The sequence below is a fragment of the Sphaeramia orbicularis genome, chromosome 14, assembly GCF_902148855.1.
Source record: "Sphaeramia orbicularis chromosome 14, fSphaOr1.1, whole genome shotgun sequence".
NCBI lineage: Eukaryota > Metazoa > Chordata > Actinopteri > Kurtiformes > Apogonidae > Sphaeramia > Sphaeramia orbicularis.
This window is the reverse complement of record NC_043970.1, coordinates 37,632,073-37,652,317: the sequence shown is the minus strand read 5'-3', so window position 1 is coordinate 37,652,317 and position 20,245 is coordinate 37,632,073. Positions and strand designations below refer to the sequence as shown.

General features: G+C 36.5%; 1 protein-coding gene across 1 annotated transcript; it reads left to right on the top strand.

Annotated features, from left to right (window-relative positions):
* Positions 1 to 8,189: 8,189 nt before the first annotated feature.
* On the top strand, positions 8,190 to 19,994 carry tmem218 (transmembrane protein 218). Its single transcript, XM_030154825.1, has 3 exons — positions 8,190 to 8,623; positions 9,712 to 9,814; positions 18,898 to 19,994. The coding sequence occupies exons 1-3, from the start codon at positions 8,520 to 8,522 to the stop codon at positions 19,030 to 19,032; spliced, it is 342 nt and encodes a 113-aa protein (XP_030010685.1). The 5' UTR covers positions 8,190 to 8,519; the 3' UTR covers positions 19,033 to 19,994.
* Positions 19,995 to 20,245: the final 251 nt, after the last annotated feature.

The following is a 20,245-nucleotide window of genomic DNA, read 5'->3' as shown; positions in this document are numbered from 1 at the left end:
GCATAGAAATCAAAGCCATTAATCATGAAATGTGACATTCAATGTCAAAGTCAGGGTAAAAATCTAAGCAGGAGAAATATTTATTTTTTGAGCTTCATATGTATGAGTTTTTCTAATAGAAAAGGCTAACATTAGTCACCCAAACCATTTAATTAGCAAAAATGTTAAGTTTTAGTCAAATAACAACCAGAAAATGTCTCTGAAGCATGTCTTCAACAGGCCAATGGGGAAAAACATGTAGATGTTTAATTTAAGTTTTCTTCAACCTGATACATGTTTAATCTTCATTTTAAAGTAAATTGGGAGTCTGCACTTTAAATAAAATCAGCAGCTGTATGAAGATGTATTTTAACATGTTCTAAGGTATGTATTTTCTAATAGAAGAGGCTAAGGAGAGTCAACCAAACCAACTGAATTAACTTTAAGTCAAATAACAACCCAAAAAAATGCCTTTGCAGCACCCAAGTCTTCAATAGGCCAGTGGAGAAAAACATGTAGTGTAGTTGTTTAATTTTAGTTTTCTTCAACCTAATGCATGTTTAATCTTAATTTTAAAGTGTACTGGGAGACTGCACTTTAAATAAAATCAACTACTGCATGTTTTAAGGTGTGTATTTTGGAGTTTTTCCAATAAAAGAGGCTAACAATGGTCAACGAAACCAATTGAATTAGCAAAAATGCAAATTTTTGTCAAGTAACAACCAAAAAAATACCTCTGCAGCACCCTAGTCATCAACAGACCAATGGAGAAAAACACATAGTTATTTAATTATAGTATTCTTTAACCTAATGCTTGTTTAATCTTCATTTTAAAGCGTACTGGGTCTGCACTTTAAATAAAATCAAATGTTGCATGTTTTAAGTTGTGTATTTCTGAGTTTTTCCAATAGAAGAGGCTAACTATTGTCACTCAATCAAATTTAATTAGCAAAAATGCTAACTTTTTTGCCAAATAACCAAAAAATGCCTCTGCTGCATTTTAGTCTTCAATAGGCCAATGGGGAAAAACATATAGATGCTTAATTTTAGTTTTCTTCGACCTAATGTGTGTTTAATCTTAATTTTAAAGTGTACTGGGTCTGCACTTTGAATAAAATCAACTGCTGTATTAACATGCATTTTAGTATTTTTTAAGGTGTGTTTTTTGAGTTTTTCCAATAGAAGAGGCTACTATTAGTTGCCCACACTAATTTAATAAGCAGAAATGCTCATTTTTAGTCAAGTTCCAACCAAAAACATGTCTCTGCGGGCCAACGGGGAGTGGAGGACACCCTGTAGTTATTACTTTTAGTTTTCTTCGTCTACCCTGCATGTTTTATCTTAATCTTGTACTGAGACTTCTATGGAGTTTGCTTCTTAAATAAAATCAAATGTTTTACGTACATGTATTTTAAAAAGTACGTGGCGTGGAGGCCAAAAGCACTAATGACGTTTTACTTGCAGTTAACTGTGACAGCTCTTGACTAAGTTTTAAAGCGCATTACTTCGTGGGAGATTCTCAGTAGCTGCTACATCCTTTTTGTCCCATACATTTATTCATTTTCGAGTGAAGCACAAATATGCAGCCACACTGTGCTTGGTGGGATTTTCTCTGCTATGATCTGCTGTTGAATTCAAATCAAATATTTTGAACCTCACCGAGCTCAGCTGTTACCAGGACTCTCAAATATAATAAATTCAGGATTTACTGGGAGGCTTCATATTTCTCTGTGTGAAGCTCTACTAATTTATTAGGATTATCTACATTCCACCAGAGATAAGAAACAAAGGCACAATGAGGTTCAGAGTCTTGTTAAAGGTCTTTAAATGCAGAATATATAATAAGCTGTTACTAATTTGATTTTGTGCTTGATCCTTGAATAATAACCATTGATGTCTAAAAATAATACATTTTAATTGTTTTTAGTGCAAAAATAATGACATCAAAAGCAAAAAAAAAAAAAAAAAGGCATGAATAATGAAGACTTAGCGAGGGGGAAGAAAACATGCTTCTTATACATCTTTAAAATGCATTTCACCCACAATAAACACTGTACCTGTGTGTGAATATGTGTGCATGTGCATCCTGCTGCTGAAAAACTAAAGCCGAATTGGCCTCGTCCTTTCTACGCCATGACTTCGACTTAGTTTATGGAATGTGTCCCTGCTGACTTTTCATTTCCTCTGTCTAAAAAAAGGAATGCAATCAGAGTACTGATGCTAAAATCATTACCTAATGACTCAAGTCTTTGTATGACTTCTTCCATGCTGCGGCGTTCCTTTTTATGGACCATCACATTGTCTGGAGTGGAGCTTTTTCTGAAAGTTTGGCGAAGGACTACAGTCTGCAGGTCCAATTGATTCAGATGTGCTAAGACGAATCAATTACTGAATAACATAGTGAGGATTTAAATGGATTTTTCCTGTGTGAAGGTATTTTTATTCAGCACAAGACGGTTCAAAAGATACAATACGAGTAAAGCCATATCAAGAGAACATGCTGCTGTAATCATATGGTGTGTAGTGAGGCGACTGAAGACAGGATTTGTCCTAAAGTGTTTTGAACATATGCTCATTAGAGAAGATCTATAAAAAGGATTTATCTGTAATGTCACCTGTACGCAATTTCTGTACAAACAGCTAATGTGCAATCAGTAAAAGGATCTTGGTGTAACCGCGAAACAATAAAAGCTGTGGGAATACAACAACATCAGGTTTTTACAATTTGTCAAATGTGGTAAAACCCTCACATTTCCCCGTTGTCTGCAAATTACAATATCATCTGGAAGTGATCTGTGATTGATTTTTCTAGATGAGGTGTAAAGTTTTTAAAGTTTGAATAGATTTTCATAATGCAACAGCGAGAAATAATTACTTGCTTAAGATGTCCACAGGATTTAACAGCCTTGTATTTTCATGGCATCTCTCTGTCCTTCCTAAAACAAAGCTCCGTGATGTTGACAGTATGGAGGATCATTAAATTTGCCTGCTGCTCTTCTTGGAGCATAAATCAAGCCAATCCATCTCTCCCCGACCTCGCTCCCTGGTGGCTTACTTAGAGCCATGCCAACGCAGCACTGGCTGTGGAATGAGCAAGGGTAAGCATGCAAGGGGTGTCCTTAAGCTGAGCTGTCTGACGGTATAAACAGGCCTCTGCCTCCTCTTGAGAGCAATAGGGATCAAGCGAGCTTAGTGGGCATGACCTGCGAGGGCCCAGACGGGGCCAAAACATGCAACACAACACAACTGTCTTAAGGATTGCTGCACTATTGAACATGAGAAACCTACCCTACATCACATTGCTCACGGGCCCGGAACAGGACCTAGATGCACTCCGCTGAGGATACCCCGGCAGACTAAAGCCTTATGAATAATTCTTAACGTCCTCGCCCTCTCTTTATTTTCCAGCCTGATTTTAAAAACGTGAGGCTGTCAAAATCAATTAGAGATCTCACAATGTGACTGCAAAGTGAAAGTAGCTTGGAAAGAAAGTCCTATTAGTCTTACAAATCTGAGAGAATTAAAAAAAAATCTTGTCAGCAAAAATGACGTATCGGTTTCTTTGGCACCACGCAGGGCAGAATTAGAATCAAAGGCGGAGGAAATGACAAGACATTTGCGTGTGGTTTAATTTCCTCAATTGCTTTATGGCCAAATATAAATGCTTAAATTGGTTTGTAACATATGCTCTCCGCGCTCTGTTTACTTCCTTCATTTAGTGTGACTGAATCGCTTTATCAGTGATTATCCCCCAAAAGCTGCAGGAATGCACAGCGTCAAACCTCATCATGTAATTTACCCATATAGTAGGAATGGAAATATGCAAATAGTGGCGGAGTATTTCGCAGTCTCAAATATGCCTCCTGGCTGCTTGTCCAATGACACAAATCATCAATTAAGATCTCAGCAGGGTTTGGGGATAAACTAAATTAGCATTATCCCTATCTGACAATATGTAGAGCCGCGTGGGGTACATCACAACAAAGAACAAACATCACTAAGGGTGATTGGTGGTGATGCGTTTCGACTCATGGTAAGCCTACATGTGTCTGAATGTGTGTCTGAGCCCTGTTGAGATTTATTCCCGGTTGAATCATCCACTTTGAGACGCTGACAAAAGGTACACAATCATTTGAATAGTGTAAAAGGTAACAGGCCTTCTTTTGGTCTTTCAACAGCAGCTCACAGCAACAACAACAGTGTCTTTCAAAGCATTCACTTTCAGAGGGGGTGCAAGTTTAGCTCCTCGTGGGATTTTTACGCTCAGTTCTCTGCACCTGCCGAATGTGTCTGACGGAGGGAGCTAAAGTGGTCTAAATCGCCATTGTGATTTCTCAGGGAAGCAGATGATTAGTAAACAAATGGTTCAGGCATATTTAATTAAGCTAATGTACTCCCATTACACTGGCTGTAGTCTTAGCTGCAGGAGAGGAGCTTTAACTGTGCAGCAGACTTAACAATATGCATTAATAGCATCTTAAAATTGATTTACGATAACAAAAATAAAAGTGTAAAAGTATCCAATCCAACTTTATTTTTAAAGTGCTTTAAAACAACCACAGCGGACCAAAGTGCTGTACAGAAAAATAAAATGAAAATAACATATAGACATATATGTACATAACATATATAAAGTAATTAAAGTATTTGCTGTGTAACTTTTCCATTTATATTTCAAAGTGTTCTGATCTCTGTGCAGGTACGAACAAGGGATTGCACTGATTTTTAGGGATATAAATCCAGATGACAAAGATGAACTGACTCAGAACTCCCAAAAACACTGCAAACCACCTGAAAACACACACCCCTTGTAATTGCAACATCATTAAAATCAAAATCCGACAGAAGCCACAGTGTTTTTGGAGAGACACACGCTCTGTCAAATCACACTGACGGCATTTTGTGCCAGTCAAACGTCTCCTATGAGTGAAACAGTCAATTGTGGAATAAACCAGTCATCTGAAATAGAAAGTGGTGAGTGGCACACAAAGAAGGCCAGTGTTCAGTCTATGGAGGTTTTTTTTTTTTTTTTTTTTTTTTGCAGGGCAGGGTAGAGGCTGAGAGTAAACATTAAACCTGGCTGAGATGAAGATAGCTTTTACATCAGTTACTGCAATCAAAGAGAAAATACAGGAAGGTTGAGACTCTTTTTTTATGCCTTTTTAAGCCAGAATAATAAGTTTTTTGCCGCTTCACATTATACTTGTATCAGTTTTATTCTCCTGAATATTAAAATAAAAAACTAATTAAGCAAATATAAATTAAAACAGCATTCTGATCTAAAAAAAAAAAAAAAATCACATTTTTTCTAATATTACACAAATACTATAAATTAAGTTTATATTTTTGCTGCAAACAGAATATTTAACACATGCACTACTGTCTAAAATGCAATTTATTATTAAAAACAACATACATGTGAACTAATCTCAGGTTGTTTTTTCAAGGGAAAACACACACCTCTGCTACATCTTTACCCACGCCTTTTTTTTTTTTTTCTTTTTTTTTGCGCGACTACAACCCAACACATAAGTTCAACATTAGAAGAAAAAAGTGCACAGGCATGAAAAAGACAACACCGTAGGAATCTATCTACAGAATAACACATCAGTCAGGATACGATGTGACATTTTGCTGTAAAATTGACAAACAGACGTGCAAATAAAACGCCGCTTAGACCCTGTGCGCTCTTCGTCCTCCTCCGACTCGACCACCACCACCACCACTACTACTACTACTACTGTTATTATTTGTCACTAAATTCATGCATTCTGCACAAATACAACCGCGGGGACAAAAAACAACGCACTCCTAAAATAGACTAGTTGCAACGTAAATATTACCAAGACATATATATAATTTTTTTTTTTTACAATCCAAACGCTGCATGAAGCAAAAAGGGAAAAAATCCACTAGTCAGTCCAGCACAAAAATGCATCTCCTCTCCTTTCCCTCTCTCTTTTTTCTCCCCCTCCACTGCGTCCCCCCTCCCTCTCTCTCTCTCTCTTCCTCTCCCTCCCTCTCTCTCTCTCTCTCTCTATGTGTCTGTCTTTCCCTCCCTCTCTCCCTCTCCCTCTCTCACTCTGGCCTGGCTGGCTGTCTGCCTGTATGAATAATGTCCTGCCTTTTGTAATGAAGGGGGGGAAAAGGGGAAAAAAGGACGCTGAAGTGGTAAAGCCCTGTTCCCATGCACTGACATTGAAAATGAATGACAGCTTACCTGCATGCCAATCTTCATCAGACTGACACTGGGCTGACAGCACAGCCTATACTCCTCCACACAGCCGCTGACGTCAGCCATGCCAAGCCCCTCCCACCTCCATCTCCATCTCCGCTCCCCCGTTTTTCCCAACACCGGGCTGCTGATGCCTTCCAGTGTCCGTGGGAAATATGACAATCCAGGAGAGCGTGTGTGTGCGCGCGTCCAAGTTGGGAGTGCTTTGAGGATACCTGCGATTCCAGACCAGTGAGCTGATGGATGCGAATCAAACAAAGAAGAAAAAAAAAAAAGCGTCTTATTTAATCATTCTGTTTTGATCCAAGTGTTCTGGGAGAATAAAGCTGTAGTGTTAGGGTGTGATGTGAAACTGCCAGGGAAGTGTCTTCCAAAACTGACTTAAGATGACAGGAAATATTTGCAGTTTTTAAGGTTAAATATAAAATCTAACACAGAGCATCTTTAATCTGGACTCTTAGTCTGTTTTCTGTCCATGGACCCTGACAAAATAAATAAAATACAGTGAAATTTAGTATTTGTTCTGCTTATAAACTACTGGATTTACATGCATCCGAGGAAAAACACCTGATAAAATCCATATGAATAGTTATTTATTAACTTCATTTAGGGAATTTACTCATTTCATTTAAGTTTTGTTTAGTTATTCAGGAAGTATAGCAGCCTACAAGAGGAGGAGCCATAGTTCAAGCAATGGCATCTATGGAGAAAGTCTTTTTTTGTATTTTAAGAAACATAACCATATATTGTACATAAAACCCAAAGATTTAACTTACAAAACAAAACAAAAACAAAAATAACTGACATGAAACAATAAACTGTGTGCACATAACATTAGATTGTGAGAAACTAAAAAATGTGAAGATAATTCAAGCAAAACAGACAAAAGACTGTAACAAAGCCCTGTTTTTTTTCCTTTTTGGTTTTTATTTGCATCTTCCCTTCAAGTTAAATTACTATGTATTATGTACTATGTAATAATTCAACCACTGATTCTGAGGGAGTGCAATCAAAGTGCATTATATACTTATCTCTACTGTTTCTTGGTTGGTGACATGCCTGTTTTTATTCTGTATATATATTTACTCTTTTCTTTCTTCTTCTTTAAACTGTTTGCACTACGCACCACTAGAGAGTTGTCTCTTACAATTTCGTTGTACATATGTATAATGACAATAAAGGCATTCTATTCTATTCTATTCTATTCTATTCTATTCTATTCTATTCTATTCACATAGCAAACACCGATATCAGATCATTACAGAATCCCTACGTAACACTACATATGTGTATGTTACGAGCGGCACATAAAGGCAACATGTCCTGTTCCAGTAAAGCGCGCACGGGCCCCATCATTTCAAGTAGCACTGGCATGCACGCGCGGACGCACGCGTTTCACCAGTCACGCTGTTAAAACGCGGGTCTGGCCAGCCCCCTGTCGGTCAGAATCAACTACTGCACCCTTCATAGAGACAGGTGCCTGGGGAAAGTCCAAACAGAACACAAACACTAAAGGAAAGAAATGGACGAAATAAATGGAGAGTTTCCACTGTTTCCAGAGGACATTTCTTAAAAAAAAAAAAAAAAAAAAAAAAAAGGTCTAGAGGAAATTATTTAAAGTAACCTGCAGCTATAGACTAAAATAATAAAATAAAACATACAGTACAAAAACAATGAACATACTTTTCTATAATGTTCTGACCTCTAATGCACCGGTATGTTAGACTAAATCATTAAAGTGAAATATATTTTAGCTACAAAAATGTTTTGTTAACTTTATACACACAAACACCTATAACAGATAGAAATGGTTGTAAATGGTTAAGCAGTTGACGAAAAAAAAGCTCAAATCTGTGAATCCCATGCTGTATTTTTGACTTCCGCCTTTTTCCCCTTTCTTTCAGTAACGCCTGATCTGATTGGCTACTTTAAAGACCCAGTATCCAATGACATTCCAGCTTGCTGTTACCAGGAAGCAAGAGACGCAACAGGAGCTGGTTAACCTGTCGCGTAAGCTGCTGCTATTCCTGGACAAATGACGATTTTACGACTTCTTATGAAGAACTTGCGTTATTAACAACAGGAACAATTTATATTTTACTTCAAAATGTCAGGACAAACACTCCGGTGTCAACATTTACCGCTAGAAACTGTAGCTAGTTAGCCTAACTAATAAGTGCTCTACTGATTAGCTAATGATTTCAGCAGCTACATAAATCTTTCTTTGGTTGTGTTACAAATTAACTGTGTTTTTTGTTTGTTTTGTTTTGTTTTTTACGAAAACCACTTAAAGCGTTCGGGGAAAATGGCAAATAATGTGTTGGACGTCGGTACGGGTGTTATTGTCATCGCCGTTGTGTGGATTGCGGCGCTCCTATTTGGGATGATGTTGCTTAGAACATCCGCTAAGTAAGAGAAGCACACACACATACACTCACACACTTTGGCAGAATGTAGAGTTACATGAGCTGCGAATAGACAACATGACAGGCATTCTCAGCTGTTAAATACCAAATGTGTTTTAGTTTTAGGCAAATATACGTTTTGTGGATGAGAGCTGATATGCATGACTTACTAGGATGTCAAGAAATAAAAATAAATTAAAAAAAAAAAAAGTGCGTCCAATATGGTGTTTTCAGCAGTCAGCAGATATATGTTTTGTAGCCTACTGGATGCACTCTGAGACAATCACTAGTTTTTCTTTGTTTGCTTGTACATTGACACTTGTGAGACATAAATTTTTAGGATGCATATTTTACACAACATATATGATATACTTTTCAAGCAATAGATCGCAACCTTTTAAAGTACAATACTGGTAATTCTTAAGTAGGGGTGTCTAAACCTTCTAGACTTTTTTTTTTCTACCTGTCTTTCTCTTGCATTGATGTGTTGTATTTTGCTGCTGTAAACTGAAATTTCCCCATGGTGGGATCAATAAAGTCTTATCTTATCTTTCAGAGGATTAACTTCTAATGTCCAGGCTCTTATTTCAGATGTCTGAGTTGTTTAAAAAACTTCACAAAATATCAATATTTTTACCGCTAAACCTCTCAATACAAAGTCAAATACACCCATATCTCATCAAAACTTAAAGATTAGAGAAAATTCTTAATACTGGGAACAGATTTGTGTATCAGAACTTTGTTGTTCTTCATTCCCCAAAGATCTATCTGGTGTCATTGTAAATAAAACTGTATGTAAAGAAGCACAATCTAGTTTGAAGTAACATGCCACTAATGCCAAAGCTTCCCTAATGATTATGTAATTATATAGTAATACACCAGTCACCAAAACACAACTTATACTTCAGTAAACTTTGTGAATGATCTAAATATTTTGTCTACCATATTTGACATTAAAGCTTATGTTATGTAAAAGTTAATATCCGTTACTTCATTCTATTCATTCATTTTATAGGAATATATTTAAATGACACCATCCCATTTACAGTTGTTTTACCATCACATGTCTGAACTGTGTCTGTATCTCACCAGGTTAACGGTTATCCCAGTGTTCCTCTTGGCCCTCATCATCACTCTTACACTGGTGTTCTTCCCTCGCAGCCCAGAGACCCCCCCTCCTTTCAAGGAGATAGAGGTGAGCTATGGTCACTGATCTGACTTATCCTTGTACCTTGTAACACAATCATATTAGAACCTATTTAATTATGTGTTCAGGCTTCTAGTTGATTTTACCAGCGTACAAGACTAGCTAATATTTATGCATGATATCCTCAGCAAGGAAAGAGTGAGTATACTGACATTAGGGATCAGCATTATAGATCAAAAATCATCTATTGATATAGTTTGGCTGAACACTGATATATGTCATGCACTTGCATTGCTTCTGAATTGGCTTAAATTTTCAGTTGTAAATACAAGTCATTCAACATCACAAAAACCCAAACCATATAGTGGCAGCAGAACATACTGTATAACACAGATTGAAATGGGACTAGTGTCACTGTAAACATATTTTCATACACTGTCTAGCAACTAGAAAAGGTAAAATATATAACATTTTCCCACTGTTTTCAATAGAACATATATAATTTTACATCTTTTTGGTCTGTTATAGCAGTGTTATTTTACAAGAATTTGGAAAATCTGCAGCATATGATTAAAAAAACAGCATCCAGAAAAACTGATCTTTTTGGCTCAGGTGGTGCCCACAATAAGGTATTGGATGTCAACATTATAACAGTGGGAAAAACCCTGAGTTTGTACTTCCAGCCAATAACATCACTCAGCATGCACAGGTGAAACAATAAAATATCTAAGATGTTTTCACTTCTTGTATTACTTGTACCCCTCTTCTCACTTCTCAAATGGTACGTCATTGGTGTTTGCTTTGGCTGTATTTACTTATCAGTCTTGAACATGTCTGTAGGGTTACACAACAATGTCAGCGCACAGTGTTTATTTGTGGTTGTAGAACATAACCACTGTGTCAATGTGAAAATTTAGATGTTTTGCTTTTTAATCGCGCTTTTTCTTGCTTGTACTGGACACTCTTGTTTAGCCTATTGCTTGGAGGGGTGGTGTTTTAATCAGTCTGCTTCACAAATAACAGCTCAGAAATGTTTCATAGTTGCATTAATGCTGAAAACTACTGATAATACAACACTTCCCAAATGTGTATTTGTGAGAAAGAGTGAGAGAAGTGAAATGCCACAGCAACTCTTGACAGCTCTTTCTCTCAGAATTTGATATTCATAATGTAGTTATTTACCACATTCCAAGAAGTGTAGAATGAACTAGAATATAGTCTGAACAGTTTTCATTCTATGCACTAATGTAATATACACAAGATGTAATAATAACAATAATGATAGATAATGTGATGAGTTCCTATTTTATGAAATAAAAAGGGTGTTTTGCTTCCAAGTCTATGGCAAAAAGGTATTCCAAATAATCATATCAGACCTGTAACTGCCTAGAAACCTTTAAATTTGTATTATTATGTATTATTTTGGCTCTAAAATAATGATGCGTCTGCCGTGTAATGAGCTGTACTTCATTGAAAATGAAAGCAGGCCTTGGACATTTTCTGCCTTGGTGTAAGGCCATTTGGCTTACATTACCACCAAATGTTTAGGGTACAGAAACCGCTGAGTAGAGACGAGGATTCAGAGTCCATGAAGAACTGCTTACTTTAGCTCTGCGGTCCTGTTTGTGCTTCAGAAAGTCTGAATAATATGATTACACATCACTTATGTTAATTCAGAATGAAATTTAAAGACAGGTAAATGATGCATGAATGCTCCCATCCAGCACTACAGCAGAGACAGTATAAATTACAGGTATCTGTTTGATTTTGTGTCAAAACTGTAAAAATAAATAAACAAACAAACAGCAGGTTTACATCATGTGTAGCTGTTGCTTCCTAAAAGAGCAAAATTCTTTTAGTTTCTTATTGTGCACATAGACTATATTTAGCACTGAGGTAGGTGCATATAAGCGGCCTATCCCAAATGAAACCTTAGATGTGATACAAGCCGCTGTCCACAGTACGGTATGCCTGTAAACAGCATTTGTGTGTGCAGGCGTTTTGTGTATGTGTTTGTCGTAAAGGCCTGTTCTGCTTTATCTTAGTCCAACAGCAACACAGAACAAACACTCCCCCATGTTGCCTCCAGGTCGTGCCAATAAGCCAGCCAGATCTGCCAAGCAAGCTGCCACCCCATAGAAATAGCAGAGCAGAGCCCCGTCCTGGCCAGCTCGCATTTTTATAGCCTTTGTGCAAAGGCAGATATCAGACCAACTACAGAGAGAGGAAACAAAATGCGACTTCCTAGATTTCTGTGTAAGGCGTTAAAAGTAAAATAACCCACTGCCTACCTTAGAAACTGATGCCTGTGGTTAAAGGATTATGCATTAAGTCACTTTTAATAATGACTAGGACTGTAAGTTACAAATGTTTTCTTTATCAGCTAATTATTTTAATGACTAATCACTTTCTGTATATCAGGAAATGGCAGAAAGTACTATAATTTCCTTGTGCTCAAAGTTAGAGCTGCTTAAAAATATTGAATATTCATAATATCTAATATTATATTTATTGTCATTTACTACATTCCACATAGAAAAATGTACAATACATTGACTATATCTGATTGCTGTAATGTCTGTTTCAAATATATATGAATACATTTGTTTACATTTTAAAGGAACATTGTTTTGTTTCCAAATTCAACAGTATAATGAAATGTAAGGTTAAGGTGGTCACAATCACACAACTTTAGCAAACAGTTAATTGACATAAATCACTTTGCTTAAGCTGCACATTTAAATGACCTTTCTGGTCTTTTTATAGATTGTAAACAATAATTGGACTGAACAGATATGATATGCATAAAGAACAGATGAAATATATAAAGAAATGACAGAAAATGACAGATGGCAAAGACACCAGTAATAAAAGTAAGCAGTGTTCGATGGCTAAAACAGAACTAAACACATGCTGTTAATGTCAGATCCTCATCAAAATGTAGTCGTTTGAAAATGTTTTGACTTAGTTTTTTTTAATTCAACCACCATGCTTAAAGCTGCAGGAGCCAAAATAAATGGGAAAAAAGGCCAAATTCAAATCAGTTCAACTCACAAGACTAAATATAGCCTAAATATAGATGAACCTGGGTTTATTTCTGGCTAATATGGGAAACAAAATGACATCTTTCTAAGGAATGAGAACAATAGAGTCATGTCCAGGTTGCATCTGACAGGATTTGATCGGCAGTAGGTCATTACAGCTGCCAATCACATATTTAACCCCACTACCTGTCTGAAAACACCCGTGATTCGACAAAATTAGATCGTCACATATTTTCTATAACCTGAAAGCACAGAGGAGTAGATGCAAAAGTCTCATGTCCTCTCAGAGCACTGGAATTACAGTATGGAATGGCAACAAACTAAAGCTAAAAATAACCAGGAAGCACTGCAGCTTTAAATAAAAAGGATAAAGTGATAAATGCTAAAATATCCATTAGGGCTGCGCAATATATCTAAAAAAATGTTGTTATTGTGATAATGGCATATGCAATATTCATATCGCAAAGACATGCAATAATTTATTTTCTTTTTTTTTTCATTAACTTTCTGTTTTACACACCATGGAGTACCAGAGTGGTTTTCTTTACCACTCCAACATACTAGTTTTTCTGGCTAAAAAAACAGAAGTAATGCTACTGCTGCTGGTTGAATGCAAGGTTACATGTTATTAATGTTGAAAAGATGTGAATATTTTCAGAGCACAACTGTAGGAGCCAAAATACATTTTCGTTTGTTTATTCCTCTTTTTGTTTTGACCATAATTTAATAATTGTTTAGTGGGTGTGGCTGTGATGATTACCACTCGTGCATTTCATCATGGGTGTTGGTATGGGTGTTGCAAGGTTTACATATACCTGCTGTGTGAGGTGGGCGGCGTGTGTGTGAGGACAGCCCCAAATAATTTTCTGACCGTGAGCCACAGCTTAAATTAAGTTGGTCTGCGTTTTCTGGGTTTTTTATGTTAAGGAACCTATTTTCTTTATTTATAGAGAGTATATAGAACAATTGTGACCTATAAGGGTCATTCCATGGCAATTCAACCAATGGTCCCCACATGACCCCCTCAGAAAATTCTAAAAAAAATTCACACTTGTTCACGTACCAGATAAACGAACACATCCAAAATTTTAATGTCATATCTGTAATAGTTTGGGAGATACAGCCCTTTGAAAATTAATGTTTTGGTTTTTTTTTTAATTTGCAAATTTGCTTTTCAGCCAACTTTGAGGAGCTATATTTCCTTAAGTATTCAAGCCACACTGCTGAAACTTACTGTCTGGGGTGAAATCCCCCTGAAAAGGCCATATTTTGAATCAAAATAATCGTAGGTGCCTTCATGTTTGGTCCATGAGGCCTTGAAATCGGGCGAAAAAGCTAATTCTTCAAAATGTCCTCTTCAGGCTTGCACTGTGCCATAATGGATGAATGTAGAGACCTAATTTTTTTTTGCATGGATTCTTATGGTCAAGATGCAACAATATACTGCAAAAAGACGACATTTCAATGAGAAGTGTTGCTGTGAGGCAATGAATAAAATGGGTCGATTTCAATTTTTCACAAAAATACTCTATTTGAGCACCCAAATTACCATGTGGCCAGTTAATGAAAATTGTGAAATTTTTACCATGTCTTCATATATGTTTCAAGATGTTGTGCACAAAATTTTAGCTTTGGGATAGAACTGGTTCTTTTTTTAATATTTTTTTTTTTTACTGCATGACAATATTTTCTTCAAATTGTATACAAACGTAGGTGTAAATGGCATTTTTGACAGTATAATGGCATTGATTATTGCACAAGTTATCACCTAAATACATAGACCTGCATCACTGATCAAACTCAGTGTAATTAATCAGTATCTGAACAGTAATCTAAAAATCCAAGTGGGAGTGATTGTTTTCTTTTCCCTCAAAGCCAGCATTTCCAGTTTACAATGTAGAAGCCTAGTATTAGCTGGATAGTCTGTAAAATGTCCTATAGACACAAACTAATCTGTCCTTTTCTTGCCTTAAGGGGGTCATATTGTGCTAAACCCACTTTTATTAGTCAAGATTTCCAATGAACATTTCTCCGAGTACAACATAATTGGTTATCAGTGGCACCGGTTGTAGTCCATACTGAAAATATGTCCAAACTTCGAGCCGATTACCTAAAATGTTCAGTTGTTGGTTGTATTAATGAACACAAGTGGCTGAACAAGACAGACAGCACGGTCAACAGCCTGGAGGGGGTGGGGTGTGAAGTGGCTCATTTGCATTTAAAGGGCCAGTGCTCAAAACAACCTTTCTGGTGTCATTACTCAGAAATAAGGTTGAAGATGGACCTGTGGGGTCGAATTAATGAAGAATTCAGACCCAAGCATAGCATTTACAGTTTATGTAGACCACAGGGAAATGTTTGAAAATGCATAATTCCATTTAAAAAAGAAAAATATTACTCCTTTAACTTTAACTCACTACTGATGTGCATCTTCTCTACAAATTGAGAAAAGTATTTTTAAAAAAAAAGAGGTTTAATAAAATATTTATTTAAAAAAAGACATATCACAATGCACTGTCTTTAAATATAGAAATGACACGGAATCTTTACACAGTGGATTACTGGAGTTTTTCACCGATGTTTCACACTAAATAATAAGTACAGTGCAGAAAAAGGTGCATATATTAATCAAAAGTTGGCCCGAAGGACTGATTCAGTGTTTTCACGTCGACTAATATTCAGAGAATTTGCAAGAAATTAATAAAAAAACATCTTGGAGATTCTATAATGTCATGCTGTGTGTGTTTTCCTGCCTGTGTGTATATAAGTATCACCATGGAAGAAATGTCTTGCTGTTGAACAGAAATAAAATATCATTGCGCCAATTAGGTCGGCCCCTGGCTGGAGGTGGGGGTAGTTTACACCAGACTCGACCGTCCACTGCCTGCTCCCACCCGTGGCATATTAATAAAACATCGTACAGCTCACTTTGGGATCCTGCTTGCTGCGTAATTGGCAAATTAAAAAGCGAGATGTGTTAAATTCATCCATAAGAGACGGCATACATCAGCCCCACCTCGCCACGACACCTACTCACATTCCACAACGGTCTCTGAAATTAGTGTTTAGGCCGCCGTGCTTCTGCTGATGTTTGGCTTAAAGGCTTTTTCTCAGTGAGTATTGCAGTATTCATGTGTGTCTCACGATATAAATATTAACAGACGCAGCACCATCAGCGATTAAATGTGCAGAAACTTTGTAAACTTTAAACTTCTCTGACAGAGACCAGCCAGGGTCCAGGATCTGGTCTGTCTCCAAGTCCCATGCCGCGTTTCAGATCTGATCATCGACGTATGTCTGAGTTAAGCTGCAAGCACTGGGTGGTTTGCGTCCCCACTGACTTGATAAAGATATCTAGATAAAGAACAGCGGGATCTGAAAATAACGAGCACCCCAGAATCCACATTTATTTTCAGCAGGAGTCGGAGACGGTAGAAAAACAAACATCATGTGTCTTCAAATGCACTGCTGCACAGTCAGTCTATTCCTTCAACATGAAGGTGTTGGTCCTATACAAAATCGATAACCACTAGTTGTACTGTATGTCACAGTTTGGTGCCATGAAGGTTTCTAAGGTAGTGCTGACAATGGCTTTGGTTCTGGAAAGTCACAGATATAACAAAACCATCACATCACAGTTATATGAACTAAAAGTGGGGTGAAACCACCACAAATCATTAAATTTCAGAACATGTTTTGACATCAGATGGAAGTTTATCTCGCCTGCAGTATTCTTCAGGATATAAACAAGAGGTAAACAATCAGTCAATTAGTTGATAACCTTATAAATATAGTTTGGTTAAAGATACCAACTGCATATTTTGTGGATATATTATTCCAGACATGCTGGTAGACCTTGTCTTACATGAGCAATTAGCGTTTTCAATACAAGCGTGAAATGATTTCTCATTTTCGATGCCTCATAAGAAAATGATCTTCTTTTCAGAGAAATATATTGATACCGCAATATGAGAAACAAACACCAAAGTTTAGAGATCTAATGTGCTTTGATGTAGAGATAACGCAGAGCCAAAATTGCTCTGAAGCACCGGCAATAAATATATTTTTCTTACTGTTTTCAGCAAACTATGATTCAGCAAATATGCAACTGTGAATCTTGTTTTACAGATGTCAGACATTAGAACATCCCCTAAAAATTCAACCATCTGTCATTAATAGTTCAAAAGGTAGCAACTCTTTTTCTAGACCACCTGTTTTTATAGTAAAATTAGCACCACATCACATTTTCACAGCTCTGATTTAAAAAAAAAAAAAACAACTAATGGAGATACTGGGCTGAAATGTTGAATGGTGTTTATTAGGGGTGTGTATTGGCAAGAATCTGGCAATACGACAGAAATCACAATACTAGGATCACGATACAATATATCACAATTTATCATGATCCTGTTAAAAAGGTCATTTTTTGTTTGTTCCTTTTATTAAATGATTATTTCCTTGAAGAATTGAACTACACCAGAAATATGCACAAACACTAAACACATTTTTATTTGATCAAAACAGGATCTAATGCTATATCACTAAAATTTTCCTGTTAAAACTTAAATTATGTTTTACTAACATTACAGTTTAAGATCATGTTCAAATGTTCATATTCTATTAGTTTATAACTAACATTACATTATTTTTGTGCACTCCCAACAAAGGAACTAACATTATTTAATATAAGTGTTAAATAATAATAAATAAAATTTAAACAAAAAAGAAAACCAAAAAAAAGAACCTCCACAATATCTGCATTTGAATAAATACCTAAAAATATCGATACAGTACTTTTTAATTTCGATATAGTATTGTGAAATAAAATATTGCGATATATTGCAGAACCGATATTTTCTTACACCCATAGTATTTATTAGGACTAGTATCAGTACTTTCTGCGAGTATGAAGCAAATTGGACACGGTTAACTGGGAGGTTTCTGGTGACATCACATATATTGGCCTTGTGGTTATTTTATTGTATTGTAATAAAGTGTCTCCATTCACTCTCTCATGGCATATCATCTTTCCTCTCCTACGAGTAAAACAAAAAACTAGCACTGCAATGGCTGGCTTTGTGCCTTCGTCCAATATTTCAGTAATGGGTTCTGACATATTCAGTCTTTATATGAAAAAAGGGAAAATAGAAATACACTTTATTTATACTTATATAAGTCTCAAATTCCACACCATTAATGCTTCTTCATGTACATAATTAAACTATTAGACTGATACTACAGCGGTGGTATTAGGTTAACATAATTAACAATAAAACCATTTAACAGACATATTTGGATGACAATTAATGATGTGCTCAAATTTCTACTTCATGACAGCACTAGTCACGGAATGACTGGATTATGACTAAGATAAGAGGATAAAAGACATGACGACGTGGTTTAAAAAATTATTTCATTATTACCAGTCACCATAGTTGCGACATCATTATTTAACGCTGTAAGGTCATAGGTTTAAGAGACTGATGAGAATAAGTGTCAGTTAGTCCAAACTATTAATTTACATTCAGGTTTTTTTTTCTTTTTTCCTTATACAACAGATAAAACAGACGGTCTTTCGGAAACAGGCAAAGTTAGACATCTTTTTGTTTAAGAATCAAATCAGTATTTTTTGTGTTCTTATTTCTTAGTCAGCTCTTCTTTCTCTTCCTCATAATTGATGCCGACTTTCTGATTGGAGTAGAAACATAATCAGAAACTCAGCATTTAATCTAAGAGTTTAATTAAATAAGAGTTTTATTTTCAGTGAGTCAGTCTGTTCTGTACAGTCATGTGCTAAAAATTGAGTTTTGTTAGTGTGCTTTATTCGAGACAATAAGCAGCTGCAACCTTTGTGTGCGTGTATATGCAGAATTCCCATCTCTTGCTTTATCTAATCTATTCTATCAGCCTGCAGTTTTACAGAGCTTTAGTGACAGCACTCCACTGACATCTAGTGGCTAATAGAGAAACTACTGAAGCGGAAGGCGAATCCATGACTTTCCCATCCACCACCACCACCAGCCTCTATTTGCTCATTGTGTAGTTATGAACCACTACTGACGGTGAACTCTATGTTTTCCTCTACAGATAGTGGACACTTTGTTCATCGGTCGCTACGTGCTGCTGGCGATAGTGAGCGTAACCTTCCTGGTCGCGCTCTTCATGCTGATCCCCTTTCATTTCCTGGAGCCCATCTATGCCAAGGACCTAAAAACACACTGAGGTGCCAGGGTCAGAGTTGGCACCGGTATCACACAGATGATGCACACAACTTAAGACAAGCAGGAAAACCAAGCGGCCCCCCACCCCTTCATGTGGAAGTGGACTACAGAATGGATCGCACACAAAAACAGCAGGGGAGCCAATGTGTTGTTTATGGCCAACTGTTTGTTAGTTGTTCATTTGTTTATGCACAACTAACACACAGACGACAGATCCAACAGCACTGATTTTGTTTACTGATATTTGATGTGATTTGTCACATAAGGCGAATGCATTTTTACATTTTTACAGAAAATCCTGCTCAACCCTGGAGGACAGTCTTCACCTTTTTGTAATAAAATAAATAGTTACACTGCTGTATTGATTTTTTTTCTTGTGGTAAAGGTTAGTAACAAATACATGATACTCAATTAACTTGGAGTGACCTACTGCACTAAAAGTGGAGGCTGATCATTAAAATTCTGGATGTGCAGTATGTACTTTTCCATTTACAACTGTCTGCAGTAGTTGTAGCTCCTTAGCTCCACTAATCTCTTTTTTTTTTGGACTGAGTTACAACATTTGCAGGGGGAAAAAAAAAAAAAAAAATCCATCTTCTTATTTTAAATGGCCAATGTCAACTCTTCACATTTCAAACACATCCTCTCATCTCATTGAGCTGAGCAGGTGATATTCATGTCACTGATAATGTTCTCAAGTCTCATGTTTGTCATTATAATTTAGATTTTAGGACAGTTTTTCATACACAGTACAGTAGTACTTATTCAAGCAAGTCAGATAGCAAGAAAATAACTGCAAAGTGTGGGACCTGCACAGTAAGACAATTATTTCCTGCATATTCCAAGAGAAAAGTCTGGATCTCCATCATTTACAGTCATGGCCAAATGTTTTGGCAGTGATACAAATTAATAATTTACTTAAATATGGTTTATTTGCCAGTAAACATCTTTGGAACTAGAAATTTTCCTCAGCGTACCTTAGAAAAACACAATAAAAAATCTACAAGAACTGAATCAACCATGTTTGCAAAAAAGAAAACATCTTTTGGCCATGACTGTAGCTTTAAGATTGAAGTAATGTTTTGTGATATTGTGCATCCTATTCAAGCAGTTACTGTGCATTTTCAACCAAACCTCCCTAATCATAAGAAAAAAAAATAGACATGAGATTGTAGAGCACCAGCACCCTGAACAATTCCACTATGAATACAGTT

Bases quoted from the DNA above. Each gene is read 5' to 3' on its own strand.
- tmem218 (XM_030154825.1), top strand. From the start codon at position 8,520: ATGGCAAATAATGTGTTGGACGTCGGTACGGGTGTTATTGTCATCGCC. The intron at 8,624-9,711 runs GTAAGAGAAGCA...GTATCTCACCAG, and splicing joins TTGCTTAGAACATCCGCTAA to GTTAACGGTTATCCCAGTGT. The intron at 9,815-18,897 runs GTGAGCTATGGT...TTTCCTCTACAG, and splicing joins CTCCTTTCAAGGAGATAGAG to ATAGTGGACACTTTGTTCAT.